This window comes from Drosophila biarmipes, chromosome X (genome assembly GCF_025231255.1).
Source record: "Drosophila biarmipes strain raj3 chromosome X, RU_DBia_V1.1, whole genome shotgun sequence".
NCBI classification, from domain to species: Eukaryota; Metazoa; Arthropoda; class Insecta; order Diptera; family Drosophilidae; genus Drosophila; species Drosophila biarmipes.
In genome coordinates this window covers 20,978,990-21,006,235 of record NC_066611.1, presented here as the reverse complement: position 1 = coordinate 21,006,235, position 27,246 = coordinate 20,978,990, and the positions used below count along the sequence as shown (strand labels likewise).

The 27,246-nt window shown below is 51.8% G+C and overlaps 6 protein-coding genes across 8 annotated transcripts; 3 read left to right on the top strand and 3 right to left on the bottom strand.

Annotated features, from left to right (window-relative positions):
• Positions 1-1,766: 1,766 nt before the first annotated feature.
• On the top strand, positions 1,767-4,072 carry LOC108023636 (zinc finger protein 37). The gene has a single exon (XM_017093252.3). The coding sequence runs from the start codon at positions 2,178-2,180 to the stop codon at positions 3,357-3,359; it is 1,182 nt and encodes a 393-aa protein (XP_016948741.1). The 5' UTR covers positions 1,767-2,177; the 3' UTR covers positions 3,360-4,072.
• Positions 4,073-4,227: 155 nt separating this feature from the next.
• On the bottom strand, positions 4,228-5,060 carry LOC108023637 (NADH dehydrogenase [ubiquinone] 1 alpha subcomplex subunit 13). The gene is made up of 3 exons (XM_017093253.2): positions 4,936-5,060; positions 4,766-4,882; positions 4,228-4,702 (listed from the first exon to the last, which is right to left on the bottom strand). Exons 2-3 carry the CDS (start codon positions 4,869-4,871, stop codon positions 4,344-4,346), a joined length of 465 nt encoding a protein of 154 aa, XP_016948742.1. The 5' UTR covers positions 4,872-4,882; positions 4,936-5,060; the 3' UTR covers positions 4,228-4,343.
• Positions 5,061-5,507: 447 nt separating this feature from the next.
• LOC108023502 (probable citrate synthase, mitochondrial) lies at positions 5,508-16,111 on the top strand. 2 transcript variants are annotated; one of them, XM_050886270.1, is made up of 3 exons: positions 5,508-5,752; positions 13,662-14,639; positions 14,804-16,111. In XM_050886270.1, the coding sequence occupies exons 1-3, from the start codon at positions 5,549-5,551 to the stop codon at positions 15,173-15,175; spliced, it is 1,554 nt and encodes a 517-aa protein (XP_050742227.1). In that variant the 5' UTR covers positions 5,508-5,548; the 3' UTR covers positions 15,176-16,111. The 2 variants fall into 2 exon arrangements, with proteins under 2 accessions (XP_050742227.1, XP_016948526.1); XM_017093037.2 differs by lacking the exon at positions 5,508-5,752 and adding an exon at positions 6,393-6,635.
• Positions 16,112-16,326: 215 nt separating this feature from the next.
• LOC108023501 (protein swallow) lies at positions 16,327-18,765 on the bottom strand. The gene is made up of 3 exons (XM_017093036.3): positions 18,350-18,765; positions 17,093-17,908; positions 16,327-17,028 (listed from the first exon to the last, which is right to left on the bottom strand). Exons 1-3 carry the CDS (start codon positions 18,621-18,623, stop codon positions 16,580-16,582), a joined length of 1,539 nt encoding a protein of 512 aa, XP_016948525.1. The 5' UTR covers positions 18,624-18,765; the 3' UTR covers positions 16,327-16,579.
• A 91-nt stretch (positions 18,766-18,856) lies between these two features.
• On the top strand, positions 18,857-23,916 carry LOC108023528 (transmembrane GTPase Marf). 2 transcript variants are annotated; one of them, XM_017093091.3, is made up of 8 exons: positions 18,857-19,142; positions 19,599-20,127; positions 20,512-20,801; positions 20,863-21,201; positions 21,639-22,565; positions 22,637-22,807; positions 22,912-23,108; positions 23,170-23,916. In XM_017093091.3, exons 2-8 carry the CDS (start codon positions 19,818-19,820, stop codon positions 23,369-23,371), a joined length of 2,436 nt encoding a protein of 811 aa, XP_016948580.1. In that variant the 5' UTR covers positions 18,857-19,142; positions 19,599-19,817; the 3' UTR covers positions 23,372-23,916. The 2 variants fall into 2 exon arrangements, with proteins under 2 accessions (XP_016948580.1, XP_050742221.1); XM_050886264.1 differs by lacking the exon at positions 18,857-19,142 and adding an exon at positions 19,514-19,534.
• Positions 23,917-24,068: 152 nt separating this feature from the next.
• LOC108023529 (serine/threonine-protein phosphatase 6 catalytic subunit) lies at positions 24,069-25,823 on the bottom strand. The gene is made up of 3 exons (XM_017093093.3): positions 25,583-25,823; positions 25,214-25,501; positions 24,069-25,151 (listed from the first exon to the last, which is right to left on the bottom strand). The coding sequence occupies exons 1-3, from the start codon at positions 25,745-25,747 to the stop codon at positions 24,693-24,695; spliced, it is 912 nt and encodes a 303-aa protein (XP_016948582.1). The 5' UTR covers positions 25,748-25,823; the 3' UTR covers positions 24,069-24,692.
• Positions 25,824-27,246: the final 1,423 nt, after the last annotated feature.

Sequence of the window (27,246 nt, the reverse complement as noted above, 5' to 3'; positions counted from 1 at the left end):
TTCATTGGATTCCTTGGGGTATTGAAAACTGTATTAGCCCAAAGCAGCTTGAAATCGGCAAAGTCCGATGTTCAGATGACGTGGACTTGCGAATCGGACTCGAATTCAGACCTTCTTGAGGCACGATTCCAGATTATGTTGGCATTCCCATCGCAATTCGAACCGAAATCGATACGATGGAGGAAGATTCAAGAACTCCCGAGCCTCATGGGAACCAAAACTACCCATGGCTAGAGGAAAGGCTATCCGATCCTATCTCGAAAATAAAAAATAAAATTGTAGAAATGTGACTTTTAGGCCCTTTTTTATGGGCCTACTCCCGGGAGGTGTACGATAGTAGAACTGGCACTCGTCTCAACCTACCACAATCCCCTATCAAAGTATCAATATTTGCGCACGCCCCACTTGGTTACTCTGCTTTTAAATGCCCTTTTTGGGACCCAATATGATGAAATGATCATAAGAGTGCTTCTAGTAAAAACATGGACTAACTATACAAAGTTATTACGAATCTACAAGTGTTCTATATAGCTTAACATCTGATGGTACATTCATCGTCGTTTCTACGTCCAGCACAGGCTGGCACAGATTTAAATTTGCTTTCGCCCACTCCCCCGATCGGGAAACCCCCATGCAGCATGGTGATATATTGTACTTCGCACTTTGCACCCCTCTGACGCAACCGCCCCGGGATATTGGGACTGCAATCTGGGCTCATGTGACGGTGCGTCATTAACCCTTTTCCCACTCAAGCCAACTATTTGCCTTACGTGGGCACTTGAGTATCTCGGGTTCCGGAACGCCTTAGATTAGACGAAAGCCGCTGCTTACTTAATAGTAGCTAATAAGGCAATTGGTAAATGATTAACGAATAAGAGTATACCAAAGCTCTGCTTTTTTAGGCTGTAAGATGCCTAAATTTGGCTGTGCACGCAGCCGTCAGAGGGTTAAGCGGCGAAAACTTTCCATTCATGGGAACTCGCTGAACGATCTTCAATTGCCGCGCGGCTGAGTCAGTTACGAGCTTTTCCGACATCGCAGATCGATCGTCAATCGGCGATAATTGGTTCAAGGTCGTTGTTCAGGGGGTGTCAAGGGGGTGTCACGGGGCGAAAACGAGAAAACAATGGCCGAACTCTGAGTGCAATTTCCCCATTTAGCCGCTCTAATTTTAGCTGCGAGGCGCTGGCCAATTTTTTACTGACCACTGATCGCGGCCAGAGGCGAAATTGCTTGGCGACGTGACAAGTGCAGTGGCGAAAATAGAATCGCCGATTTCCCTGACATCTTCCCCACGACAGGGCACGTCTTACTGACTTCAGAGCGCCGAACATCGGGGGAAATGGGGCCCAGGGGGGCTACTCTTGGATCTACACAGCTTTGCGAGAAACAGAAAACAGAAAAACCTCCTCATGGGTTTAAGCTAATATGCAATGCATAGGAAAATAAAATTAAATAGGAAGATATGCTTAAAGATTTATATTATTTTTTATACACTTTTTTAGGCACATCATAATCGATGAATCCTAAAAGAACAACTATTTAACACAATTATTGGAAGTTTAAAAAATCCTTTGTAGGAAGATATTATAAAACTAACTAATGTAAAAGCAGAAATTGCCACAACTTTCAAAATGCGCGCCCAACTGCCGGCGCTGCCACCCCTCGCACACAATCGATTGCCCCGCCGATAGCACCAACGATAACCAAGAGGCCCGAAAAAATACCAAAACCCACTGGAAATCCACGAAGGCACTAATAAATCCGCCACCCAGCGGGCCAGACCGCATGCAGCTCTGCTTTTCCTCCATCTTGCCGAAGTTGCCACAAAAATTTCATATTAAAATCGCATAGTGTTGACTATTGTGGAAAAAAACCAGAGCGAAAGGCCGCCAAAAAGAAGTTGGCGAGAAAGCAGGCGGGGATTGGCCACCGAATCCGATTCCTATTCCAGAGCCGGAGCTGGCCCATAGCTTCCAGGCGGAGCGAGCGAGATAGCGCGTGGAACGAGGCGAAGGAGTGGTAAGCTGAGCAGAGGGGCGAGGTGGAAAGAGGAGCTGTCAGCCGGGAAAACCGAGAGGTGAAGAGGAAAGGAGGCGCCCTGTCAAGAGGTTCTTTTCGATTCGCACAGTCCCCGTAGCAGGACGTTCTCAGTCCGCGAGTCCAAAGCAAGCGAGATGAATGCCAAGCGCGTCAAGTACGCCACGGTGAAGGAGGAGATCGTGCCCGTGGTCATCCAGCACGATCCCGAGGTGGAGGAGGAGGAGCACGAGGAGCACGGCGTGGGCGAGGAGGAGGAGGGCCACGAGCTGCACCACGAGCACGAGGACGACGTCCAGGAGGCCCAGTACACCTACGCCTACGCCACCGCCGACGACGATGACACCGAGCATGCGGTGGTGACCCTCAGCGACCGCGAGCACGAGGCCCTGGCCAATGCCCAGGAGGTCATCATCGATGAGAACGGCCACGCCGTGACCCTGCAGCAGCTGGTCGAGAACAGCACCGTCGAGGAGGTGGAGACCATCGAGCAGGGCGACGGCACCCACACCATCCTGCACATCGTGCCCAATATGCACGACGACGACGTCGAGGACGCCGAGGAGGACGAGGAGCTGGAGGAGGGCGAGGAGCTGGAACATGACGACGAGATCGTGACCGTGGAGCACGAGGAGGGCGAGGTGGACGAGGACGACGACGAGGTCGGCTCCATCGTTTTCGAGGGCACCATCGACCAGGCCGAGCAGGATCCGCACTCCCGCAACAAGACCTTCTATTGCCCCAACTGCGGCAACTGCTACAGCGCCGCCGGCTCCCTGAAGCTCCACATGCGCGCCTGCCTGCGCCAGCGCAACGAGGTCTCCGCCGAGGACCGCAAGTGCAAGGTCTGCAGCAAGGTCTTCAACTCGGTGGCCTACCTCAAGGAGCACATGATGCGCCACACGGGCGAGCAGCCCTACCGCTGCACCCGCTGCTACCGCAAGTTCGTCGACGAGGGCAAGTACACCGCCCACATGGAGTCGCACAAGCACCAGGACAAGCTGGAGGCCGAGGCGGTGGCCCTGGCCGCCCAGCATGGAGGCAAGAAGGTGGTGGTGAAGGAGTTCGAGTGCGCCTTCTGCTCGCAGAACTTCACCGTGGTCTTCGATGTGGGCCAGGTGAAGCGGCGGTACGCGTGCGACGCCTGCCGCGAGAAGTACTCCAACGCGGAGGCCCTGCGCCAGCACAAACAGCAGGTGGAGGAGAAGCGCGAGTTCAGCTGCGAGCGCTGCGGCCGCAAGTTCGTCTTCGAGGGCTTCCTGCAGCGCCACCTGCCCACCTGCGATGGCAGCATCAAGCGGCGCCGCGACATGAAGTAGAGGCGGCCGCAACGTGATGGCAACTGGCGGCGCCGGCAGCAGCTGGAGCCGGAGCGGGAGAGGAGGGAGCAGGAGTCGCCGCCGCCAGTGCGTTACGTTGTTATCAAGCAGGAGGACGATGGGGACGAGGATGGGGAGCAGTAGGACGCCAGCTGCTGAGACGATCGGCTGCAGGACGATCCAGATGGGCAGATGGAGCGGACACACGCCACACACTTGAGCACACACACCCGCTTTGTTTTGGGGCCTGGACGACAGCTCTCCGCAAGCGATTCCAGGGGAGAGCGTCTTCCTTACCTATTTGTACGCATACACACATATTTCGATTTGATTTGATGCCACCTTTTCGGCTCTAAAAGAAGGAAGCTCCGGCGAACGTTGGACACACCCGAGGACGGCGACCACGGCCAATGTATAGATATATATTACTTTAGTTACGACTACTTAATGATAGGGCCCCCAAACACCCGCTAAAGTGTAATAACACCCGAAACCTAGATGCTGGCACGCAAACGCCCGTCAGATCGAATGTGAACTAAATAAAAACACTAAACCCAGAACCTCTGTTGGTGTATTCCCGTAGTCCCCCAGTTACTTGTAATTTGTTAATGTCTATAGTCATACATATATTTTACCTACATCCTAAGGTTCAACTTATTGTGTAACGATGGATTACCCGCTTTACTTTCAATTAAACATTTTTTCCAACCAAACCGAGTGGGGTTCCCCGCAAGCGACTTTTTTGGCCACTGTTGAGCACTGCTCCGGGCACCATTTTGCGGATGGACGGCAACGCCCCCGCCGGAAAAACCTCTGGTAACCTCGGTGCTCCAAGTCCAGCACAGGATCAAAAACACACAGTGCAGCCTGCATTTTCAGCCAATCTCAGTAGTTATAATTGGGCGATATTTTTAGCACTTAGGCGGTTCTACAAACAAAAAGGGAGGAGGCTTAGGCATTAACTAGTCCGGTAACTGGGGCCGATTAGGACCAGAGCTTCAGGTGGGCACGCTTGGCGTACGACTTCCAGTCGGAGTGGGCGTAGAACTCCTTGAAGATGGGCGTCACCAGGGTGTCCTCGGGCAGGGTCTTGAATACGGGCTCGCCGTACCAGGTGCCCACCTCCCAGCCGGGCACGTCCTTCATCAGCTCGGCCTCCTCGTCCCGGTTGCGGCGCAGCTGGCGCAGGAACTCGCGGTCCCGCTCGGCCACCAGAATGGGGAAGATCACGTTCTGGGCGGAGCGCATCTCGATCTCGTCGCGCTTCACCTTCTTGGCGGTCAAGTAGTAGATGCCCAGGCCGACGGCCGTCACGGCCACATAGCTGCCGATCATGGTGAAGCCTGCGGACACCGGGGGTCAGTACATGTGGCTCGGCGCTCCAGCTAATCCCTGCTTTGGCTCACCTGTGAAGTAGCTCTTGGGCGGCACGCGGGCAAAGGGGATCTTCTTGTAGCCGCCCGGCGGGGGCAGGTCCTGTTTCGGGGGGCAATGCGGCACGGCCGTCGCCATGGTGACTCCTCCTGCGGGCAATGAACGTGTGAGTGGGCTACGGCCCGGAAAAGCAGCCACTTACGCTCGTTTAAAGGGAAAAAACCTGTCGAAAAGTCACAAAAAATGACGTATTTTGCATAACACCTAGTGATGTAAGTTTGGACGATTTCCCGATAATTTCGTCGATATCGATTTGTCGATATCGAAACTTGCGCACCGCCAGCTGGTGAGGCTCGCCAACAGCGGGAAAATATCTGACTTTATTTGGCAAAAACTCATCTTTAAACTTAATTAGTAATTTTAACGGAGTTTAGTGTGGAGTATTAAAACCCTAAACAAATTCGAAATTTTATAAAATGTACATATCTAAATGTAGGGCAAAAAATGGAAAATTTTACCCTCGAACTCGTAAAGGAATCGAATATGTTGTCCAAGCCTGGTTTTAGTTGTGGCAATATGATAAAATAGTTGTCTTTTTGTTAAAAGCTTAAAGAAGTATTTTTAATGCTAAATGGAAGCGTTGCATTATCAACGATTTTTAAAAGTCCAATCGATGTTATATCCAGGTTGCTTGCAATCACTTTCCTGTCGAAATATCTCCATTTCGGACATCACTAGTAATATTCCTTGAAAAAAGTCGACAAATCGGAGTTTACAAATTTTAATTTTTTTCTTTTTATACTATTAAAAGACCTATGTTCGCCATTCGCGTTAGAAACGCCTCTTCGGGCAATTACTTGTATTTGCAACACCGTTTTTTGGCCAAGAAGTCAATTTGGGACGCCAATCCCTTTGGATTCCAACGATTGGGCTCCAAGCAGAAGGAAGATACTACGGGTCAACTGAAGGAGCAGCAGCAGCCGAATCCAGAAGCCTTGAAGCAAGTCTCGGAAGCGCAGGTGAGCTTTTCATCGAAGGGTTCAGGTTTGAGTCATCATATCTTTGTAAATTCCGTACAGGTTATTAATCGCACCACTTGCTAGCAAAAATCTGAGTTACACATAACTACATACATACGTATGTAAATACTGCGTGTAACTGGAGTTTAAGTTCTGAAAATGGTGGGCTTCTTCTAATTTATTATTTATTGGTTTGATATTTATTAATTAAATTCCTATTTTGTCGGAAAATGAGAAAGAAAAAAGTGAAAATAACTTATTTAAACGGTTTTCACCAGTTAACAAATTTTACCATTTTAAAATCAGGGATTCTGCACATTTATTGGAGTTAGAGCTTTTTTTAGCAGCACAGTTCTTCGACCATTAAAGATTTGACGAGAAAACGACTAGGATGGCAGCACTGATTGGGGGTGGGCACTGGATTGACTGCATGGTTTTCAGGGAAAATGGAGTATTGTACTGCAAAGAGTTGAACCTTGATTAAATTAAATCAGTTGGAGCTTTAAATGAAAAGCAAAACCGCAAAAAGTGTAACATAAAGCGTGGGTGTTTTGGGTGGCAGCCCGCCTTCAGTGTGACCCTACGACGAGCAGGCTGAAAACACCGTTGCGGGTGGTTTTTTTTCCACAGCCCGTTGAAAAGGCGCGCGGGCCATTCAGTTGCCGCGCAGCTGCTAGACGAGAAACCCACGAGAACCCACGAAAAGAACACTTCACTTCCAGGAAAAGGAAAGGCAATTTTTTTCTGTGTGTGTCTGTGTTTTTCTCAGTGCGAGAGGGATTTTCTAGCCAGGCGAAAGTGTTTTTCTTCTATCGCAGCCGTACGTAATCGCATTGCCATGTCGCTCTACCGCATTTCCGCACGCAAATTGACCGAGGCACAGGTGAGTTTCCACTAGTACTCCATTCTACTTTCTCCCAGTGTACTTCCAGTGACTCCTGGGATTCTGCACTTCCTCCTTTCCTTCCCGTTTCTATAACTGCAAAGTGTGTCGCTTCTGTTGTTACCACCTTCTTCCTCTTCCCCCTCCTCCTCGTCTTATCCTACTCCTACTCCGCCTCCTTCCCGCTCTTCCTCTTCCACGCACGTCACGCTGGAACAAGAAAGAAGAATTTCCAGCCATGTGCTTGCGATTAAGAAACTTTATTCGCTTCATTGTTGTTGGCAAATGATAAGTGCCCCCTTGCGGGTGTGTGGGTTCGTGGGGTCTGTGTGTGTTTTGTTCTAATACATTACATAATCGCCAAACGAAATTCGCCCATTTCTTTTTGGCAACACTCGGAATGCCTCTAAAAATAAAACTCTGTTTCGGGTTTAACGAACTCTTCTCTTGGCCCGCCCAATTTCTCTGGGTTCTCTCGCTTTATTTGGTAAATTTCCACAAGTCCGGCTTAATTTTTTTGGCCTTACCTTACCTTATTCTTGTAAATTTCCAACAACAAAAACAAATGCCACGGCGCAGAGCGGAATTAAGAAAAAGAGAGCCAGAGAGTGAGGCGAGAGAGAGAAAACACAGAGAGAATCTTCCCCTCTCTTTTGTGCCGCTTTTCCCATGCGTGTCACGTACTGTTGTTGTTGCTGTTGCCAAAAAGAAAGACGAAAACCATCTCTTGCAAAGAGAAGTGTCCGCCGAATGACCTTAAAGGAGAAGGAGGAGCAGCACGCCCACTCGCCGCCCACCACCCACCACCCACCGCCCACCGGCAACGATGCACATTGCGTGTGTGGATTGCATAATGTTAGGCCAGGAAAAGAATAGTTGGAACTTGCGATTTGATAATTGAAAAATCAATACCCCGCGCACACATACACACGAAAAAAGGGCTCGCAGGACGAGCCTCCTTTCGAGCTTTTCGGGGGTGTTTTTCTTTGAGCTGCGTTGGGTAATACTTACACCGGACAAACTAGAGTCGGTTCAAGACGAGATATAAAAATTATAAAAATATTTCCACTTTCCAAGCATACAAAAATTCGTAGTCATATGCCAATTAAACCAGTTCGATTTTCTTCAAAAATATTTTGAGGTAGCATTTTAAAATAAAACTTGTGTTTCTCCCGGTGTAGATTTGCCAAATGTTATGCACACTCCCCGGTCTTCTTCTCGCTCTGCCGACGCTGGCAGAGTGCCAAAAAATCGCGTTGACGTCGGCAGAGGCGATTTATTTAATTTTGCTTTTTGCCATTTACTTGTTTTGTCTATAAATAATGGCTGTAAATGTTAGGCTACATGAGGCCATTGGCAAAAGCTTAATTTATTTGTCTACTTTCCGTTTAACATTCTAGAGAGTTACCCGTTACGAAAGGTCCCCCCTTTTTGCTCAGTGTTCTGGCCAAAAACAAAATAAACTGTTGTTTTATTTGCGTTTGACGTAGCTTGTCGAAATGGCAACACGCGAAATGTTTTATCGCCTCTTCGCTAATACGTCACACATCGTGACGGTTCTTACGTAACGCCCACGGCCCTTTCCCAAAACAAACTAAGAGAGAGTGTGGAAAGTGAAGAGAGTGCAGAGATAGAGGGGCAAAAACAAAGAGGCGGAAAGTAAACAGATGATCAGCGGTTGCATAAGAGCAAATGCATAATTTATACTCTGTATTTGCGCACATCATCTGTATATTAAGTTTTACGGCCGCGCACTGTTTCCTTTTTGATTTTGATTAGGGAATCTAAATCGGGACTTTACGACCCGTGGGCAAAGCTCAAGTGGACCTTTCCACCTGGCCGGGAACGGATTACCGTTCCAGAGTTCCAGCAAGCGCGAGATAGAGCCGCCCCGCGGGCGTCATGGAAAGTTTGGGGTCTCGAGATGGGGTTCGAGATAGGGAAGGGCCCCAAATCCTCGCATCGACGGGGCGTATCGCGGCATTTCGCCATCTGAAACTCGGTCTGCCCGCATATAGGGGGATTCATCCGTTCAGAGAGGGTGTTCCAGCCTTATAGTGGCTGCAATAGAGGCAATAGAACCCTCGTATAACACCATTTCCCGTCAATAAAACCATGCTTCTGCTATCAGCACAGGTTTTGCTCACCATAAAGCCTTTACTGAGCACAACTCACCGGGCATATGCAAAGTTGACCGATCAACGATTGCAATATACCCAGTACTTTACAACAGTACGCTGCAACCTAGGGCTTATGCAATTCGGGGGCTCATTAAGTGTCACCTTGCGGGACAATGCACTGCTAGAGCGCACTCACCATTGATACACTCTTGGTGCTGCGGACCATGATGCTGAGCAAATGGGTCCCCAAATCAGAGGAGTATCAGCAGAGCTGATAGCATGCCTTCCTACGGAGGCGGCTCCCCCGAAAGAGCCCCGCCCCTGTCTCTGTGTAAGCCCCCTCACGACCCCCTCCACTTCGGCCTGATAAGCGTGACAAATTCGCCGCTGGGCACATGACCGGTAGACGTCGCCACACCGCTGATAAAGCGGACACGCAGGGCCCCCAACGGGGAAGTAGGTGCTAACTCAATCGGTTTTACTCTATTTTCTTCGCGATAAACTCGGCCAGTATTTGTGTTTGTACTTGGCGATTTCGCAGTGCGACATGCAAATTCGTCGGAGAACCGATAACCAACGATCTCGAAGCTACAGATGTATCTGAAGTCGCCCCAAGGCTATAGTTTTAGGTATCACCCTCATCGCTGGTCCTTGGTATCGTCATCTGGCACAGGTTTTCTTGGCCAAAAGAACCTGAAATCCCCGCTGAGAACCGGACTTCAGCCAAAGTTTACGACGCAACCCCCAGTAATTTCTCGCAAGAGCCTCGGAGATCTTCGCTTAGTCAGAGTTTTACAGCTTTTAAATGGCTGGCTGGGGGAACAGCCGACCCGGCAACAACGGCCCGTCGTCCGAAGTTTGTTCAGCTGATCCGATCCAGGCCGAGATCCGCTGGGGCGAGCTGAGCTGGAGGCGGATTACGTCAGGCGGCACTCTCGGTGCGCTGCGATTGTGCGACGTCTGTCGCCTCGGAGACCCAACAAAGCAGTCGGCATGGCATCGCAATTAAGGCGATTACCCGGACTGCAATTATTGGGCTGGCAGCGGTCTCTAATAGCAGGAGCCGTCAAGCCGAATTGGAAGCGTCACGCGAGCCAAGGAGAGGGCCAAGGTTCTGAGCACCCCATGGCCACCCCATCACGGGGAGATCGAACCTCTCAGATGCAGTGCCGCCACAGTGATCGCTCGGAAGCGGGCTCTGCATGGAGTTGATTGCTAGTACTACTCTACTGGAGAATCACACGAATTGGGTTACCCAACGGTTCCAGTTCAACGTATTATTAGGCGGTCAGAGGTAAATGTACCATGGGTTTTGGTATTATATATCACAGCATAAATCTGTATTGAGAACTGTGTGATTTGGATCACTTCCACAAGAAAATGATGGTAAATCAACGATTTCTGTACATATGAGCCACAAAATAATGTCATATCGTTTGAGTTCATATATTTTCCTGAAGTTCTCTACTAGGAACTAGTATGTTTTTTAGTATATTTGTCGATAAGAAAGTGATACTGAGTTGGGGATTTCTGTAAATGGGGAATCACAAAAATGTTCTGTATTGAGAACTGTCTGATTGGATCACTTCGATAAGAAGTGATGATAAGTCAACGATTTCTGTACATATGAGCCACAAAATAACGTCATATCGTAAGAGTTCATATATTTCCTTGAAGTTCTCTACTAGGAACTAGTATATTTTTTAGTATATTTGTCGATAAGAAAGTGATACTGATTTGAGGATTTCTGTAAAGAGGGATTACAAAAGTGTTCTATATTGAGAACTGTCTGATTGCATCACTTCCACAAGAAAATGATGATAAATCAACGATTTCTGTACATATGAGCCACAAAATAATGTCAAATCGTATGAGTTCATATATTTCCTTGAAGTTCTCTACTAGGAACTAGTATATTTTTTAGTATATTTGTCGAGAAGAAAGTGATACTGATTTGAGGATTTCTGTAAAGAGGGATTACAAAAATGTTCTATATTGAGAACTGTCTGATTGCATCACTTCCACAAGAAAATGATGATAAATCAACGATTTCTGTACATATGAGCCACAAAATAATGTCAAATCGTATGAGTTCATATATTTCCTTGAAGTTCTCTACTAGGAACTAGTATATTTTTTAGTATATTTGTCGATAAGAAAGTGATACTGAGTTGTGGATTTCTGTAAATGGGGAATCAAAAAAAATTTTCTATATTGAGAACTGTCTGATTGGATCACTTCGATAAGAAAATGATTTCTGTATATATGAGCCACAATATAATGTCATATCGTATGAGTTCATATACTACTCTACTAATCTCTACTAGGAACTAGCATATTTTGTAATCTTGGGAAACATATTACGGGTTTTAGTATCACGTCGATAAGAAGGTGATACTGAGTTAGTAATATCACATCACAAAAACGCATATATTTCCCCGGACCGGTTTTGTAGTCGCCCATCTGCCGAGGCCCCACTGCAGTCCGGGTGTGCGAACAGCCAGCCCCTCGATTCGGGGTCATCGGCGGCTCACCTCGATGACAACTCTGCGGCGCTCTCGTGGCTCGGGCTTTCCCGCTTTTCAGGGTTTCCGTTTGCACTTTTGAGCTCTGTGGAGTGCGGCACATGTGTTGCGTAACTGCTGGATCGTTCGATCGCTGGGGCGGCGAAAGGAGGTCCGCCGGCGGCGCCGCAAGACGCGACTCCGAGCTCCCACTCCGCGCCGCTTCCTTGATGACAGCGCAGCCCACGGCCGAGCACAGGCCCAGACCGCGACCACGACTGCGGCTAGTTGGACATGCGATAATTGCCGGCGCGTGAGACCTTGAATCCGCTGGCTTACTTGCCATTCGGCGCTTATCACCGATGAACGCCCGCCTCTGCCCCAGATAATGGCCCTCGGTTGTATACAGCTGTGCTCGCCCAGCCTGGGGCTCGTTCGAGGGCCCCCTCCAAAGTGGGAAGCACGGAGCCCGGCGATTAGATAGCCGGGCTGGGGATGTGTGCGTCTGTGGTGCGTGGTCGCGGGACTCCGCTCCTTGGCGTTACGCAAGCCGCGCACCTGACGGCTCAATTAGCCTCTCGCCTGCGCTGCGACAGCTACAAAACGACGCTTTCCGCGATCTCTTGGGTCTCCGGTTTCACGCTGCACTGGGAAATAATCCCACTTCGAACTGCAAACGAACGGCCATTCCTGTGGAGAAGCGACGAATGAATTATAGTAAATATTTAAGGGCTTTTACGAACAATTAGTCATAAGTGAAGGACTTTCCCACTGACTTACATCCAGGCTGGATGCTATCCAACAGATTGGTACGAGCTACCTGCACTTTTCTCGCAGTGCCCTTCAGCGGCAATGGGAGCCCACTCTTGCGGTTGGCAACCAGCGCCACTTCCCCTGTGTCAACCTGTTTTCGCGCCCATTGTGGGTTGTTAGCAAGTGCTTTGGGGAGCAGAGAGCTGGCCCAAAGGGCTCTTATCAGTGGATCCGGGGCAGGAACCGGTCCGCACACCATGCAATTCAATTTTGCAGGCGGCGCCACAAGTTCAGCTGGTTAATTGAATTCGTTGACCCACTGGCCGCGCAACCAGAGAACAGCCAAGTGCGGGGGCTTCCGTGGGGGACGGGGCCCACTGCGGCTGTCAATCAGCAAAGAAATCGCACTTTGCGCCTGCCGAGCGGAATCGGATCGGAATTGGACTCGCGGGCTCGGAGCGGCTCGGAATTCCATTTCCATTTCGCTTCGACCTACGAGTGCCAACGCGTGGCACAAGAGCGCCAGGGGCGCGCTGGGAGGGGGCTTCTTTTTTAGTTTATTTCACGGAAAAGCATTTCTGTTCTCTCTGCCGAAAAGCCGCTTTATAAGTAAAGTTTATTAGACAAACGTGATCTGTAGAAACCCAACAGCCGGTTTATTTGACGAAAAGTGTTCCATCGGAGCACCCCTTACCTACGCCCAAGGCGAATATCCTCCCAAATGGTTATCTGATGCTTCTCCTGTGGGCTCTCGACTCGTGCCGGTCTTCCGCTCGGTAGCCTCCGTAAAGCAAGCGGATTCAGGTGTTGCGGGGTTCAGTGAACCGCCAATCAAGAGGAATTGAATCAGGTGCCGCCCACCGTTTGTGCCCCAGAGTCCGGCCACGGGGACTATGTAGTTCACTGACGCACCGCCCAGTTGACTCATGGGAATAATGCTGGGAGGCTGACATAACGACCGGGTGCAGGCTTATCGGCCGAGCTCAGACTGTCGCACAGACGGCGGACTGGGAGCCCCTACTCGGGGGCACATGCATTCCGCCTTGTACTTGACAGCGCCGCTCAATGACGGCCTAGCGACCGATTGCGATCGATAACAGTGGTCGGAAGTGCTCGCAGCTTGTCCGGCTTGGCGAATTAGCGGCTTTTCCCTGCGCTCTGCGGGGCTCACAGTCGAATGTCTATGCAGTTCCTATGGCTTTGAGTTATTTTTAGAATGCCTAGATTTATTTTTAATCCTAGCGATAACAGTCGATATTTCGATAGGCAATTAACGATTGTTTTTCATTAACATCTTAAGCGTTCTGTGCCGATGGCAATCGCATTTGAATACATACTTTTTGATTTTCAACTATTTTCATAATTCCCAGATTTATTTTTATTCTATCGATTATTCTCGATACCTTGATAGGCAATTGCGATTGGTTTCCATACATATCGAATCTATTTTTTGTTTGTCATTGAAAGCTCAAACACCTATTCCTGTCGCATTGAAACGCTTGTTCAACCAAATGTAAAGTCCCCGCAGGGAAGGGACTTTCCAGAAGCCCCGACTCCCCAAATCCCCCACTGACTCACTGTCTTCTTATGAGGAATCCCCCCCGAAAAAAGCGCCGAACTGACCTCGATTCCCCGTTGATCCCTTCCAGAAACTGCCAAATGTGGGTGCCTACGTTCGCATGATCTCCGCCGACGGCAAGAGCCTGCGCGATGTGCTGACCGCCAAGGTGCCGCAGGAGCAGGAGCGCGTGAAGAACTTCCGCAAGCAGCATGGCGCCACCAAGATGGGCGAGACGACCATCGACATGATGTACGGCGGCATGCGCGGCATCAAGGCCCTGGTTACCGAGACGTCGGTGCTGGACGCGGACGAGGGCATCCGCTTCCGCGGCCTCTCCATTCCCGAGTGCCAAAAGGTCCTGCCCGCCGCCGATGGCGGCACCGAGCCCCTGCCCGAGGGTCTCTTCTGGCTGCTGCTCACCGGCGAGGTGCCCACCAAGGCCCAGGTCCAGCAGCTGTCCCGCGAGTGGGCCGACCGCGCCGCCCTGCCCCAGCACGTGGTCACCATGCTGAACAACATGCCCACGACCCTGCACCCGATGTCGCAGTTTGCCGCCGCCGTCACCGCTCTGAACCACGACAGCAAGTTCGCCAAGGCCTACTCGGACGGCGTGCACAAGAGCAAGTACTGGGAGTACGTCTACGAGGACAGCATGGACCTGATTGCCAAGCTGCCCGTGGTGGCCGCCACCATCTACTGCAACACCTACCGCGGCGGCAAGGGCTCCCGCTCGATCGACTCCAACCTGGATTGGTCGGCTAACTTTGTGAAGATGCTCGGCTACGACAACGCCCCCTTCACCGAGCTGATGCGCCTCTACCTGACCATCCACAGTGACCACGAGGGCGGCAACGTGTCCGCCCACACCGTCCACTTGGTGGGCTCGGCCCTCAGCGATCCCTACCTGTCCTTCGCCGCCGGCCTGAACGGTCTGGCTGGTCCCCTGCACGGCCTGGCCAACCAGGAGGTGCTCGTGTGGCTGCGCAAGCTGCAGAAGGAGGCCGGCAACAACCCCTCGGAGGAGCAGCTGAAGGAGTACATCTGGAAGACCCTCAAGTCCGGACAGGTGAGGTTCCTCCAATGCTTGCATTATTAGAGATTCTGCCTTCCACCTATTACTAGGTGTGGGACACTGGCCTAATAATGACCATCCAGATACGTGGTGTTTGTAACATAACTCACAACCCAACGCCATGATATTAATCAATCCAATTTGAACCTCTATTTCAGGTGGTGCCCGGCTACGGACATGCCGTGCTCCGCAAGACCGATCCCCGCTACACCTGCCAGCGCGAGTTCGCCCTGAAGCACCTGCCCGAGGACGAGACGTTCCAGCTGGTGTCGAAGATCTACAAGGTGGTGCCCCCAATCCTGACCGAGACCGGCAAGGTGAAGAACCCCTGGCCCAATGTAGACGCCCACTCCGGCGTGCTGCTGCAGTACTACGGCATGAAGGAGATGAACTACTACACGGTGCTCTTCGGCGTGTCCCGCGCCCTCGGCGTGCTGGCCTCCCTCGTCTGGGACCGCGCCCTCGGCCTGCCCATCGAGCGCCCCAAGTCGTTCTCCACCGATCTGCTGGTCAAGATGGTCCAGAAGTAAGCAGCTGGAGCAGCAGGAGGAGCGGAAGCAGCGGGAGGAGCTGGAGTTGAACCTTTTGTAGCCAGAGGGAGATGGACGGACGATGAATGCAGAAGCTGTAGATTGTAATTGACGAGGGACGAGGGACGCGAGGGACGAGGGAGAGACTCGATCGGATGTGATCGCATTGTGTTGGATCGAGTCGGGATGTGGATATCGATATGACGACGCTGATATTGAGAGAGTTGGACGTGTGTAGTTGAGGAGAACAGCAACCAAATACGAACCAATAGGAAAACCAGAAGAAAACTGCAACACACTGCAACAACCGCGAAACAATAAGTTGGAAATAAGGCAGAAACTTATTTTTAGTAGTAAAATAATTAACGAAGAGAAACCAACAAGCAAACACTTAATTAATTGTATAAGCTATATATATACACACTCGATTGACTATATATATAGGGACGGACAGGCAGAGAGAAGTTTGCGCCTATTGTTTATGTTCAGCATTTCCCCCGCCCACGATCGCCCAACGCCCAACACCCAACACTGAACCTCCCAAGCTCCCACGATCCGCACTCTATATTTAGTTTGTTATGTTTTCATCCCAGCCGATCGACTAAACACGACCTTTACGCTTTAACAACCCCGAACGCCCGACCCACCAGCACCACCCCGCCTGAAAACCTAAAAAATTACTAACTTGATAACATTTTACTTTAATTTAACTATAATTTATTATGCAAACAAGATACAAACGAGAGAAATACAATACAAAACAAGTGTAAAGAAACCAACAAAAACATTTAAAAACTCAATAAAAAAACAGAACAATAATATTACGCATAGAGAGTAGTTATTGCCAGCTCCACCAGTGGACTCCGCAAGCGTTCGTTCATTGCCGTGCAAGTGTATTCGAGAAAGCAACCCCCAATAAATCTTAGCAAACTTGAATCGAAGATCGTGTGTCCATTTCCCCAGTCGGTTCCCATTCCCAGCGAGCGTGAAAGGGTGCGCAGTCGCGGAGAATGCAGACTCGATTGTCACTGCCAGTGTGACCGCAGTTTCAAGCCACTGCTAGTGTGGCCAAGGTGGCAAGTGCTGCGTGGGCATGCTCACCTCTCATTTCAGTTAAAGATCACTTGCCCTTGAAAGATTTTCGGTATAACTGCAGTTGTGCAAACTTATTATTAAAATAAATATACTTGGAATGAAATAAATTTAACATTTCTCCTGCAAAGCGTCTCGAAAAGCTTCTCATTTACGGGGAAGGTTGCCCCTTTTTAAGTTGGTTAAACATGCACATATTGGTAACTACATACTGAGGCAATAAAAGTGGGGACTACATGGATAAACTTAACGCGACATAAAATAACAAGATAAGTAGATACAAATAAATAAATAAAACGGTTTGCTCGCGGACTAACGACGGCTCCTCGGGTCCACGAACTCCTCCTCCTTCAGAGGGTCACCACTGGGCCCATTCCGGCACCGAACACAGGGCCCCAGGAAGCGGAGCACCCGACTGCCCAGAGTGGTCCTCTTGCCCCGGAAGTGGACATGGGACTGCGCCAGCGAGTGGACCAGCAGATGCGCCTGGCTGTCGTTGATGCTCTGGTTCTGACTCGTGTCCACTGTCTGGTTCGGATTCTGGCCGAGACTGATGACCTCGATGACGCGGTTGTTGCGCTTGTCGAAGAAGTAGGTGCCGCCGCGCTGACCCCACTGCCTGGCGGGGAGCCGCTGCTCCTCCTCGTGACCCTCCACCTCGATGGCCGAGTCGTTGCTGCTGGGCTGACTGGTCTCTGAGCTGTTGGGCGCCTGCGCTCTTCTGACCAGGGCCCTGGACGAGGAGTTCCCAGGAGCCTCGCCTGTAAGTGTTTCAAAATCTGTTACGGAGCACGTTTTACTGCTATATACAATGCTGATCCCCACCGGTCCCACGGCCATCGGCTTCGGCGCTGACACTGCTAAAGTCCAAGGACTGCGGGCGGATGGCTCCTTTGCTCTGGCCGGGATTCTGGGGGCTGCGCACCGGTGCCGCCACACTGAGCAGAGCTAGCTCGATGGATCCATCGCTGCTGTTGTAGGTCAGGTTGCCGAGAGGCAGGGGCGTTGTCATGGCATTCCCCGAGGAGGAGATGGTGGCCATGGCCAGCAAGGCGTCCGTTTGGGTGGCCTTGGCAACGCCCGCCAGCGGCCAGGAGTTCAGGGACCTCAGCGAGTGGCTCTGGTGGCGCCTCAGCTTTTGCTGGCAATCGCTCAGCTCGGTGCGCATGATCTCAAAGTTGCGCTTCATCTGAATGTTGTCGGCTCTCTTCTTGTCCAGGCTGAGTTGGATGTGCTCGTTGTAGGCCTGCAGGTGTTTCTTCTCGTGCTGGAGGCGCTCCCTGTCCTGCTGCAGGCTCTCGATCTCCGCCAGCAGGCGCTCGTAGCTGCAGCTGGAGTAGCAATTGGAGTTGGAGTGCGAGTGCGTGGGGGAGTGGTCCATCTTGAAGTGGCCCTCGTGGTCACCGTCCCGCCGCGAATTGGGCGTCAGGTACTCGGGCATGGAGCTGTGCCGCTGGAAGTTGGAACCGGACGCACTGCGTCGCTTCTGGTCCTGGGCCTGGATGCCCGCTATGTACTGGCTCACCTTGCTGGTCACGTGCTTGAAGCGGCGCTTCGTGTAGGCCGAGTGGATGTCCTGGTAGGACACCGCCTTGCTGCCGCGCGCGCTGCCCAGAGGAGCCTTCTCGTCACCCAGTTGGCCTGATGGAGAAGGGAGTATCAGTTAGCAATTTACCAATTTATACCTTGGAATATGTGTTTAAATACACGGTTTCGATACGGTTTCTATTCATTTTTAATGTATTTTAGGTGTCTAAAAGTAGGCAGCAATATTCTTTGAGCCTATAAATAGATTATAGATTACTTTTGGAAACACGTCTATCCGCTTTTATATTATTTTTCAAAAGTAAAACTGGTTTCAATACCCTATAAAACATTTTTAACTAAGAAATACAAAGAATTCGGTCTATCCTTTTCTATTGTACAATATTGTAAAAATTATATTTAAAAGGGATTTCAAAGCCCTATAGATTTGTGTTTCTTTGATGACATGAGGCACTAGATAATTTGCAATTGTTTTTCCCAGTGCAGGATTGCACACTAGAGCGGAGCTTAGAGTGGACCTCTTGTGGGACACCTTACCGTCATCGACGTCGACGTCGTCCTCCTGGTCGCGACCCGCGGGATCGCTGACACACGTTTTGGCGCTCTTGTTGGCCACATCCGCGTCCCCGTCCCCATCCACGTCGGCATCCGCATCCGCGTGGCATATCTCCAAAAATGGCGACGCATTGCGCTGAAAGGCGGCCGGCTGATGGTGCTCCGCGAAGTAGCTCCTCCTGGCGGCCTGACCACTCGGATTGTTCAGGTGCTCGAACAGCTCGTCCGCCGGAAAACTCTCGTCCTGCAGACTCATCCTGGACACACGAAACGCGAAGAAAGACGGAAAAGCAGGGAGTACAAAAAAACAAGGGACAAAATCGCAAAGCGCCAATGACAATTGGAAACCCGAATCGGAGCGGGAAAGGCGCCGTTACTTTCCGCCTATTGGAATCAGCGCTGCTTCCGCCAGCTGGTATTTTTTTTGCAGTATATATCGTCGCTGGCCGCTGCCAGCCCTGGCGGGCACTGTTCGACATATCGATAGATCGATACTATCGTGAGAGGTGCCCCAGCTCTAGACGTTACATCATGTGCATTTTAGACTAAAAATTTAATAATATTAACTAAATTCTGGGAAATTGCCGCATCGCTTGACGCCGGAAATGCACGGTTGCTGGAAGGTCGATTCACGCTGTCCACGCATTTCCACGTCCACTTCCATTTGAGAACGCAGCAGCCGAGAGCGGGGCAGCGCGAGCAGACCAGCCGGAGGCGAGAAAATAAATACAAATATAAAACAAATACAAATATGAGCGAGAGCAGCAACAACCAGGTTAGTTGACAGAGCGAGAGGGCAGGTGCCGATCAACTTTATCAATCCGACTCACGCACACCGCCGCAAGTTGTCAAAAAACGAAGAAAACATTCGAGTTTACTGCTTTTCGCCTGTATTTGTTGCAGCGCAATTGGACCACGGACCACGTGTGTGTGTGTGCAATTTGCGTTGCGGTATTTTGCTTTTCGCCAGCTACAGTGCTCACTCGATAGAGTGGCGGCAGGCCTGCGGCAGACATCAGCTGATGCTGATGAACGCCTCGAAGGGCAGACGGGCGGCGATGTCTTGCTTCGTTTTGCGGCCCTGAAGCTCCATGCCAAGTGTGGTGTTTGGCCGCCCTTCGAGTTCGCACCGTTCACTCCCTCCAGTGCGCACTGTGCTTTCCATTGGTATATTTATTTCCCCCTCGTTTCGCCTCTGCTGTCATAATTTGTTCGTTTATTTTCATTTCAGTTTTGTGACGTTGTTTTTTGAGCAAGACCCCAAAATATATAACACACACGAGACAGTCATTTGAGTTTTGAGTTCTTTGGCGGAGGAGGAGCGTGTTTCCGAGACCGATCCCTAGGCTGCATACCTTTTGTTTTGTATCGCAATTCTCTTCTTCCCCACAAACCAACCCAAATCCGTGAACCGACCGCCAACCAACCGAACCTTGGACCGGATCCCGAAATGGCGGCCTACCTGAACCGCACCATCTCGCTGGTCACCGGGCAAACGGGCCCCGCCGCCGACGACGACCGCCACTCCTCGTCGACGGACACGGTGGACAAATCCTCGCCCGGATCCCCCCTGGCCCGGCTCAACTCGTCGCTGCAACCGTCGGGCTCCACGACGGCCGCCAACCTGCTCCCCGAATCGCGGCTCTACCAATCCAACGACAAATCGCCGCTCCAGATATTCGTGCGCGCCAAGAAGAAGATCAACGACATCTACGGGGAGATCGAGGAGTACGTCCACGAGACGACCACGTTCATCAACGGTGAGTGGGCCAGGGGATGCCTGGGGAGCCCGCTACTCCAGTGCGTAGGCTAGGAACTCTTTAGGAAACACCTTGCTTACCAGAACATATGAAGAATATATACTTTTTGGGAAGATATACGTATCTCCACTTAGTTAATTTCACCATGTGTAGGGTGGTACACTCCATTATAACAGAACACGGCAGCCAAAGAAAAGCATGAACACATCCGTCAACATGGAAACCCCTTCATATGGCGATAAGAACCCCCTGGTATATCATCAGTACTCAACCTTCATAGGGTGGTAGGAGAACTGGTGAAATAGGAAGTAGTATTCCCTGTCTGAGTGTAGCTATCAACGCACACCAATGATTTGCCTTCTAACGACCCCTTCACCTTTGCAGCCTTGCATGCGGAGGCAGAGATCGTGGACAAGGCGGAGCGCGAGCTGTTCGAGAGCTATGTGTACAAGGTGGCCGCCATCCGCGAGGTCCTGCAGCGGGACCACATGAAGGTGGCCTTCTTCGGGCGCACCTCCAACGGCAAGAGCTCGGTGATCAACGCCATGCTGCGCGAGAAGATCCTGCCCAGCGGCATCGGGCACACCACCAACTGCTTCTGCCAGGTGGAGGGCAGCAATGGCGGCGAGGCGTACCTGATGAAGGAGGGGTCCGACGAGAAGCTCAATGTGGTGGTAAGTGCTGGCCTCGTGGCCCCAGGAAGATGGCTCCACTACATTCCCTCTAACCGCACAGAACATCAAGCAACTGGCCAACGCTCTGTGCCAGGAGAAGCTCTGCGAGAGCAGCCTGGTGCGCATCTTCTGGCCCAGGGAACGCTGCAGCCTGCTGCGCGACGATGTCGTCTTTGTGGACTCACCCGGCGTGGATGTGTCGGCCAATCTGGACGACTGGATCGACAACCATTGCCTCAACGCCGACGTCTTTGTGCTGGTCCTCAACGCCGAGTCGACGATGACGCGCGCCGAGAAGCAGTTCTTTCACACCGTCTCCCAGAAGCTGAGCAAGCCGAACATCTTCATCCTTAACAACCGCTGGGACGCCTCGGCCAACGAGCCCGAGTGCCAGGAGTCGGTACGAACGTCTAGGAAGCCCCCTAGTTAGTCTAACCCCGCCTTTCCATTGGCGTGGCAAACGAATCGTTGCCACCGGCCATTGGCCATCGCCAACGATTCGTTTCCATCCCATTAGTCTCTCGGCCCTTCTTGTATGCCTGTTGTCTCTCCATGTTGATGTGTCTTTTGTTTTGTTTTATTACCCAACCAACCAATCAATCAAACAACCAACAATCCACTGTACTCAACGCCAGGAACTGGCCAAGGTAATGAATGAGCTAGACCCAGTGAAACGAACCGCTTGCTTGGTCCCCGTGAAACCCGATCCACTCTGCTTCTGTCCCCACACGATCTTCGGCTGTGGCCGATGGAAATCCTCTACTTGGTGTCTCCCCTTGCCGATCCCTGAGAAACCATCATCGGCACATTCTAATCGGTCTTGTCCACCGTTGACAGGTTAAGTCCCAGCACACGGAGCGCTGCATCGACTTCCTCACCAAGGAGCTGAAGGTGAGCAACGAGAAGGAGGCCGCAGAGCGGGTGTTCTTCGTCTCCGCCCGGGAGACGCTGCAGGCGCGCATCGAGGAGGCCAAGGGCAACCCGCCGCATATGGGCGCCATTGCCGAGGGATTCCAGATGCGCTACTTTGAGTTCCAGGACTTCGAGCGCAAGTTCGAGGAGTGCATCTCGCAGAGTGCCGTGAAGACCAAGTTCCAGCAGCACAGCTCGCGCGGCAAGAGCGTCTCGGGGGAAATGAAGTCGATGCTGGACAACATCTACGAGCGGATCACCATTTTCCGCAACCTGAAGCAGGACCAAAAGAACATGCTCACCGAACGCATCCAGGGCACCGAGACGCAAATGATGCAGGTCACCCGCGAGATGAAAATGAAGATCCACAACATGGTCGAGGAGGTGGAGGAGAAGGTGTCGAAGGCCCTCAACGAGGAGATCTGGCGCCTGGGCGTGCTCATCGACGAGTTCAACATGCCCTTCCACCCCGAGCGCCTGGTCCTCAACATCTACAAGAAGGAGCTCAACGCGCACGTGGAGAGCGGCCTGGGCAGCAATCTGCGCGCCCGCCTTTCCATGGCGCTGGCCATGAACGTGGAGTCCGCCCAGACGGAGATGACCGACCGCATGCACGCGCTGGTGCCCAACGAGCAGCTGCTGGCCACCAGCACCAAGATGGTGGTGCGCACGCAGCCCTTCGAGATGCTCTACTCGCTGAACTGCCAGAACCTCTGCGCCGACTTCCAGGAGGATCTGGAGTTCAAGTTCAGCTGGGGCATTGCGGCGATGATCCAGCGCTTCACCGGCAAGGTGCGCGAGCGCAGCAAGAAGGGTCAGCCGGCGCTGGTCAACCGACAGAGCAGTATTGGAGTGAGTGTGGGCCTGGGCCTCGGCCGCGTGTGCCTTTCGTCACTACATACCCGTTTCCCTTCCTTCCACAGCACAGCGTATCGACGCCCGCCACCACCCCCGTGGAGGCCACGCCCGTGTGCCTGCTGCCCGCTCCCGGCGTGGCCGGCATCACGCCCGAGCAGCTGTCGCTGATCTCCCGCTTCGCGGTGTCCTCCATCGGGTCGCAGGGCACCGTGGGCGGCCTCGTCGTCGCCGGCATCGTAAGTGTTCCCAGCTCCGCCTCCTCCTGAACGCCTCTTGTGCTCACAAACGCCGCAAGCAGGTGCTACTGAATAGCTATGTGCTGAATACCCGTCACTTGCAGATGCTGAAAACGATCGGCTGGCGCGTCCTGGTGGGCGTGGGCGCCCTCTACGGCTGCATCTACCTGTACGAGCGCCTCTCGTGGACCAACTCGGCCAAGGAGCGCGCCTTCAAGGGGCAGTACGTGCGGCACGCCACCAAGAAGCTCAAGATGATCGTGGACCTCACCTCGGCCAACTGCAGCCACCAGGTGCAGCAGTGAGTAGTGACTGCTTGACAGCTGAGTATCCGACTCAATGTAAATCTACCGTCCTCCCAGGGAGCTGTCCAGCACCTTCGCGCGCTTGTGCCGCACCGTCGACACCGCCACCACGGACATGAACGACGAGCTCAAGACGCTGGACTCGCAGCTCAACGTGCTGGAGGCGAACCAGAAGCAGCTGAAGCTGCTCCGCAACAAGGCCAACTACATACAGAACGAGCTGGACATCTTCGAGCATAACTATATATCGCCGCAGTAGGGGCAGCGAGTGGCGGACACTGGCGGGAGCGCTGGAGCATCCTGGGGGCGAGGAGCCAATTGACCACGTTTTGTTGCTCAACTCTCAGTTCCCTTCCCCCTTTTTTTTTGTAAATGCATGATTTGGCCAATGTTTTGGCGCACTTTACTCGCTTCGTTTAACGCATTGTTGTTGTTGCTGAGCACTATTTTAATTCTAATTATTTGATTTTTTGTAATTGTTGACCCGCCCCAAGGCATCCGAAGAGGAGTATCTACCGAACCCACTGTGAGCATGGCCGGGAGCCATGGAAAACCAAGTTAGGACGAGCTATCAGCTTCGGCACGCCCTGCAGAGCGAAGACCACTTATTACCCTACCTTCTAATAGAAAGTCTTGTAATTTACGTATTGTTTTGAATTGGAAGCGAGATGCTGGACGCTAGAACAATGAAACGGCTCGTTTGGGCTCTTCAAACACCATATATAAGTAGTTGTTGCTGCCGCAAGGCAGGTGAATGAGTCACGAACGAAAACGAAACGAAATAAAAGGTATTTGTGTAAGAAACAGCGGCTACTCCCTGGGCTTGGCTCTCGTCGAAAAGTGCGCCTTGGGCCTGCGTTCCTGCCAAAGAGAAAGAGAGGGACGATGTGTGCGTCCCAGGAGGCGGGATTCCTCCCCTGGAAGCCCGATCCCCACAGCCAGAGACTAGGAACGCCTTTCAAATTGTCTTTTCGTTTAATCGTATCGCTTTGATCGGGATCACACGTGCGGTTACTCCTAGGCTTGGCCACTTGCCTCCTCAGAGCACACTAATACAAAATGTACAAAATATGTGGTTCGTGTTGCTCGCATAAATAAATAAGCTTGGAATACAAAATGGGCGAACCGTAAATGCGGCAGCTGCTGCGGCATCCGTCTGCCAGCGAATACGTGCTTGCAGATCTTGCTAGCAAATCGAATCTGCGCATTCTTTCTGGTCTTGCACTCTGACTTGCCGAAAAACAAACAACAAAAGGTTCAACTTTGATCTTACTAAATAGGTGTGTGCAGGCGTGTGTTCCGGGTTTCTGGGGGAGGTGTTCCGGGCCCCGGGCTCCGAGCTCCGAGTTCCTTGAGAGTTGGTGTGTGCGTGTGTGGGAGGCGCGTGGGGGGACAAATGGACCGGTCAGTCGAGGGCGAAGTCGAGGGCTCACCGCAGGTCCACGAGCGCGGATGTACTGGTTGTCTGCCACGCTGCCGAGTCAGTGGGCGGATCGTGTTGGATCGGTATGTGGTGCATGGGCATATGTATCTATAAGTATGGTATGTCGTATCACACGCTGGGCGGGCACTGGTCGGCCCTAGAGGAAGTAGGGCGTGGTGTTCTGCTTGGGTATCACGCGCTCCGCGTCCGGCACGGCCAGGAAGATCTTCGTCTGCCGCTGCTGGGCCGTCTCGAAGCTGAGGATGGCCGCCACGTTGCCGCAGCGGTAGCAGTAGTTCGGCGCCGACCACACGGTCACCAGCTTGCCCTCGAACATGTACTTGATGCCCTCGTTGACCAGCTGGTGCGCGCGGCAGATCAGGTCCAGGTTGTTAATGGCCATGAAGTCCTTGGTTACGTTGTGGCCGAACAGCCAGCCGGCGCCGCGCGGGCTCTGGCCCCAGTACTCCATGTCCTCGGGGTCGGACCACACCAGGTCGCAGAAGGCGCCCTTGTACGGGATCTCGCCGTTGCGCTCGATGGTCCGGATCTGGTCCAGGGTGATGATCTCGGGGCTCAGGCCGCCGTGCACGCACAGCACCTCCTCGTCGATGATCTGCGGGCGGGGGGAAACGGATTAGTGGGCTGTGGCGCAACTGGTGGCGAGGCCAATCCTACAGCGGCGATGGTGAGCAGGTCGAAGACCTTGCAGCAGTACTTCCAGCCGTTGGCATTGCCGTACTTGCTGAAGCACTCGTCGAAGAAGCCGTAGACCTTGGTGATCTGCCGCGTCTCGTGGTTGCCGCGCAGCAGCGTGATCCGGCTGGGGTAGCGCGCCTTCAGGGTCAGCAGGCGGGTGAAGGTCTCCAGCGAGTAGTAGCCCCGGTCGACGAAGTCGCCCATGAATATGTAGTTGGTGTCGGGCACCTGGCCGCCCGTGCGGAACAGCTGCTCCAGGTCGTAGAACTGGCGGGGACATCGCAGTTAGCAGGGGAGATCAGGGGGCAGGGAGCAGCGATCGCCAGGATCGCCGGAACGCCCACTTACCTGGCCATGGATGTCCCCGCAGACGGTGACGGGCGTGCTCACGGGGAGGATGTTGGTCTCCTCCAGCAGGATGTCGCACACCATCTCGCAGAGCTTCTTCAGCTCGTTCTCCGGCAGGTACTTGCACTCCCTCACGGTCTCTATCCACTTGTCCACATCGCCCATGTTGCCTTCTTCTTCTTCTTTCTGGTGTTCCTTCTGCGAGTATTTATGTGCTAGGGAGGTGTATCGGTGTTGTTGAGTGAGGTGCGAATATCAAAGCAATCGATGTATCGATTGCTGTTGCAAGGCGGGAAAACAGTTTAAAATAGCCGGGACACCAGCCACGGGTTCGAGGGTTCGCTAGAGCCATAGCACTCGCATATCGGTAGTTAGCAAGGGCATGAGCCCCTTATCTAGGTGCGAAGAGGCGCAGCCTGGTGTGTACACACTCAAGAACTAGTTCGATAATCGATACCGATAGTGCATTCAAATTTGAATTCAAATTCGAAATTAGGCACTCCGCCGGCCCCCTTAAGTTTTTCTATTTCCTTTTATTTCGCCAAGCCGAGGCGAAATTAGTTGCAATTAGCTTTTAGCCGCCGCAAATCATAATTAGGCCGCGCTGAAAGCTTTTTAAATCCGCTTACTTTTTAGCCCCTCCATTTGCGCATACTTCTTTTTTCGCTCCTCGAAAATAATCACGCTTTCAAATTTTATTGCTCTGGCACGCTACTTGTTAGCTGTTTGTTTTGTTTTTCCGCTTTTCGGGCGGAGCGGGAGTGTTAAGGGTTATGGGGAGCGTGCTGGCATGCGTTTTTCGGCACGGGGTGGCGCACATGGGTTAATGGCCCCGCGCTTGTTTAGAGTCTCATTAGCACGCTGCCATTTGATTGCGCTCCTCATTCTTTCGTTTGGTTTCCCATCTCGAGTTGGCGAAACAAGAGGGCCATAAAAGGAGACAATCTGCGAATCGCGGGAAATCAAAGGGAAGAAGGTGTGCTCGTTTGACATTTCGTTTGGTTAAATTATTTTCACTTAGCACTTTAACTTTAAAAAATGTGGTTGTGCCTTTGGAATTAGTTGTTTTTGTGTATCTTAGACATGGTTTTGGCTCTGCTTGTGGTGCCATTGCTTAGAGAAATGTGCCATATTTCAGTTTTTAGTGTGATGAAATTTGATTAAATGCATTAATCAAATAATTAAAAACCTGGAATTGCTTGGCTCATATTTTACATAGATATTCGTTGCTAATCCAGCAAAATTCTTTGTCCGTAAACCTTTATTGTTCATATTTTAGATGAATAATTTGCTGCGGCTAAGTCATATAATTGAAGTAAAAAATCCCCTTATTGCTTTTTCATGTTTAAGATAGGTTCGTAGTTCCTCTTAGTGTTATAAAACTTGCTTAAAATGTTGTGCCATGCTTTAGTTTTTTGTGAAAATCTGAGTTGGGGACCGCCCCCCCTCTGTGAGGGGCTCCCTCCCTCTCCCTTGCTCCCCTTCCCGCCCCGCGCCTGACAAGATGGCGTGCTCCATCATTAGTGCCGTTACTCCATGCCCTTCCGTTTGGTATTCAACTTGGCCTGTTCTCTCCGCCGCTTCTTGCGCTCTCTCGGCCATCTTTGCTCCCATGCCCGGCCCCACATCCTGCCGTTGTCCTGGCCGCCGCTGTTTGTGTCCGC

Excerpts from the sequence above, each read along its gene's own strand:
- LOC108023501 (XM_017093036.3), bottom strand. The coding sequence starts at position 18,623 with ATGAGTCTGCAGGACGAGAGTTTTCCGGCGGACGAGCTGTTCGAGCAC. Across the intron at positions 17,909-18,349 it reads CGACGTCGACGTCGATGACG|GCCAACTGGGTGACGAGAAG; the intron begins GTAAGGTGTCCC and ends CTTCTCCATCAG. Across the intron at positions 17,029-17,092 it reads AGCCGATGGCCGTGGGACCG|GCGAGGCTCCTGGGAACTCC; the intron begins GTGGGGATCAGC and ends AAACACTTACAG.
- LOC108023529 (XM_017093093.3), bottom strand. The coding sequence starts at position 25,747 with ATGGGCGATGTGGACAAGTGGATAGAGACCGTGAGGGAGTGCAAGTAC. Across the intron at positions 25,502-25,582 it reads GCGGGGACATCCATGGCCAG|TTCTACGACCTGGAGCAGCT; the intron begins GTAAGTGGGCGT and ends TGTCCCCGCCAG. Across the intron at positions 25,152-25,213 it reads ACCTGCTCACCATCGCCGCT|ATCATCGACGAGGAGGTGCT; the intron begins GTAGGATTGGCC and ends CCCCGCCCGCAG.
- LOC108023637 (XM_017093253.2), bottom strand. The coding sequence starts at position 4,871 with ATGGCGACGGCCGTGCCGCATTGCCCCCCGAAACAGGACCTGCCCCCG. Across the intron at positions 4,703-4,765 it reads GCCCAAGAGCTACTTCACAG|GCTTCACCATGATCGGCAGC; the intron begins GTGAGCCAAAGC and ends CGGTGTCCGCAG.
- LOC108023502 (XM_050886270.1), top strand. The coding sequence starts at position 5,549 with ATGTTCGCCATTCGCGTTAGAAACGCCTCTTCGGGCAATTACTTGTAT. Across the intron at positions 5,753-13,661 it reads AGCAAGTCTCGGAAGCGCAG|AAACTGCCAAATGTGGGTGC; the intron begins GTGAGCTTTTCA and ends GATCCCTTCCAG. Across the intron at positions 14,640-14,803 it reads AGACCCTCAAGTCCGGACAG|GTGGTGCCCGGCTACGGACA; the intron begins GTGAGGTTCCTC and ends CCTCTATTTCAG.
- LOC108023636 (XM_017093252.3), top strand. The coding sequence starts at position 2,178 with ATGAATGCCAAGCGCGTCAAGTACGCCACGGTGAAGGAGGAGATCGTG.
- LOC108023528 (XM_017093091.3), top strand. The coding sequence starts at position 19,818 with ATGGCGGCCTACCTGAACCGCACCATCTCGCTGGTCACCGGGCAAACG. Across the intron at positions 22,808-22,911 it reads GCCTCGTCGTCGCCGGCATC|ATGCTGAAAACGATCGGCTG; the intron begins GTAAGTGTTCCC and ends CGTCACTTGCAG. Across the intron at positions 23,109-23,169 it reads TGCAGCCACCAGGTGCAGCA|GGAGCTGTCCAGCACCTTCG; the intron begins GTGAGTAGTGAC and ends CCGTCCTCCCAG.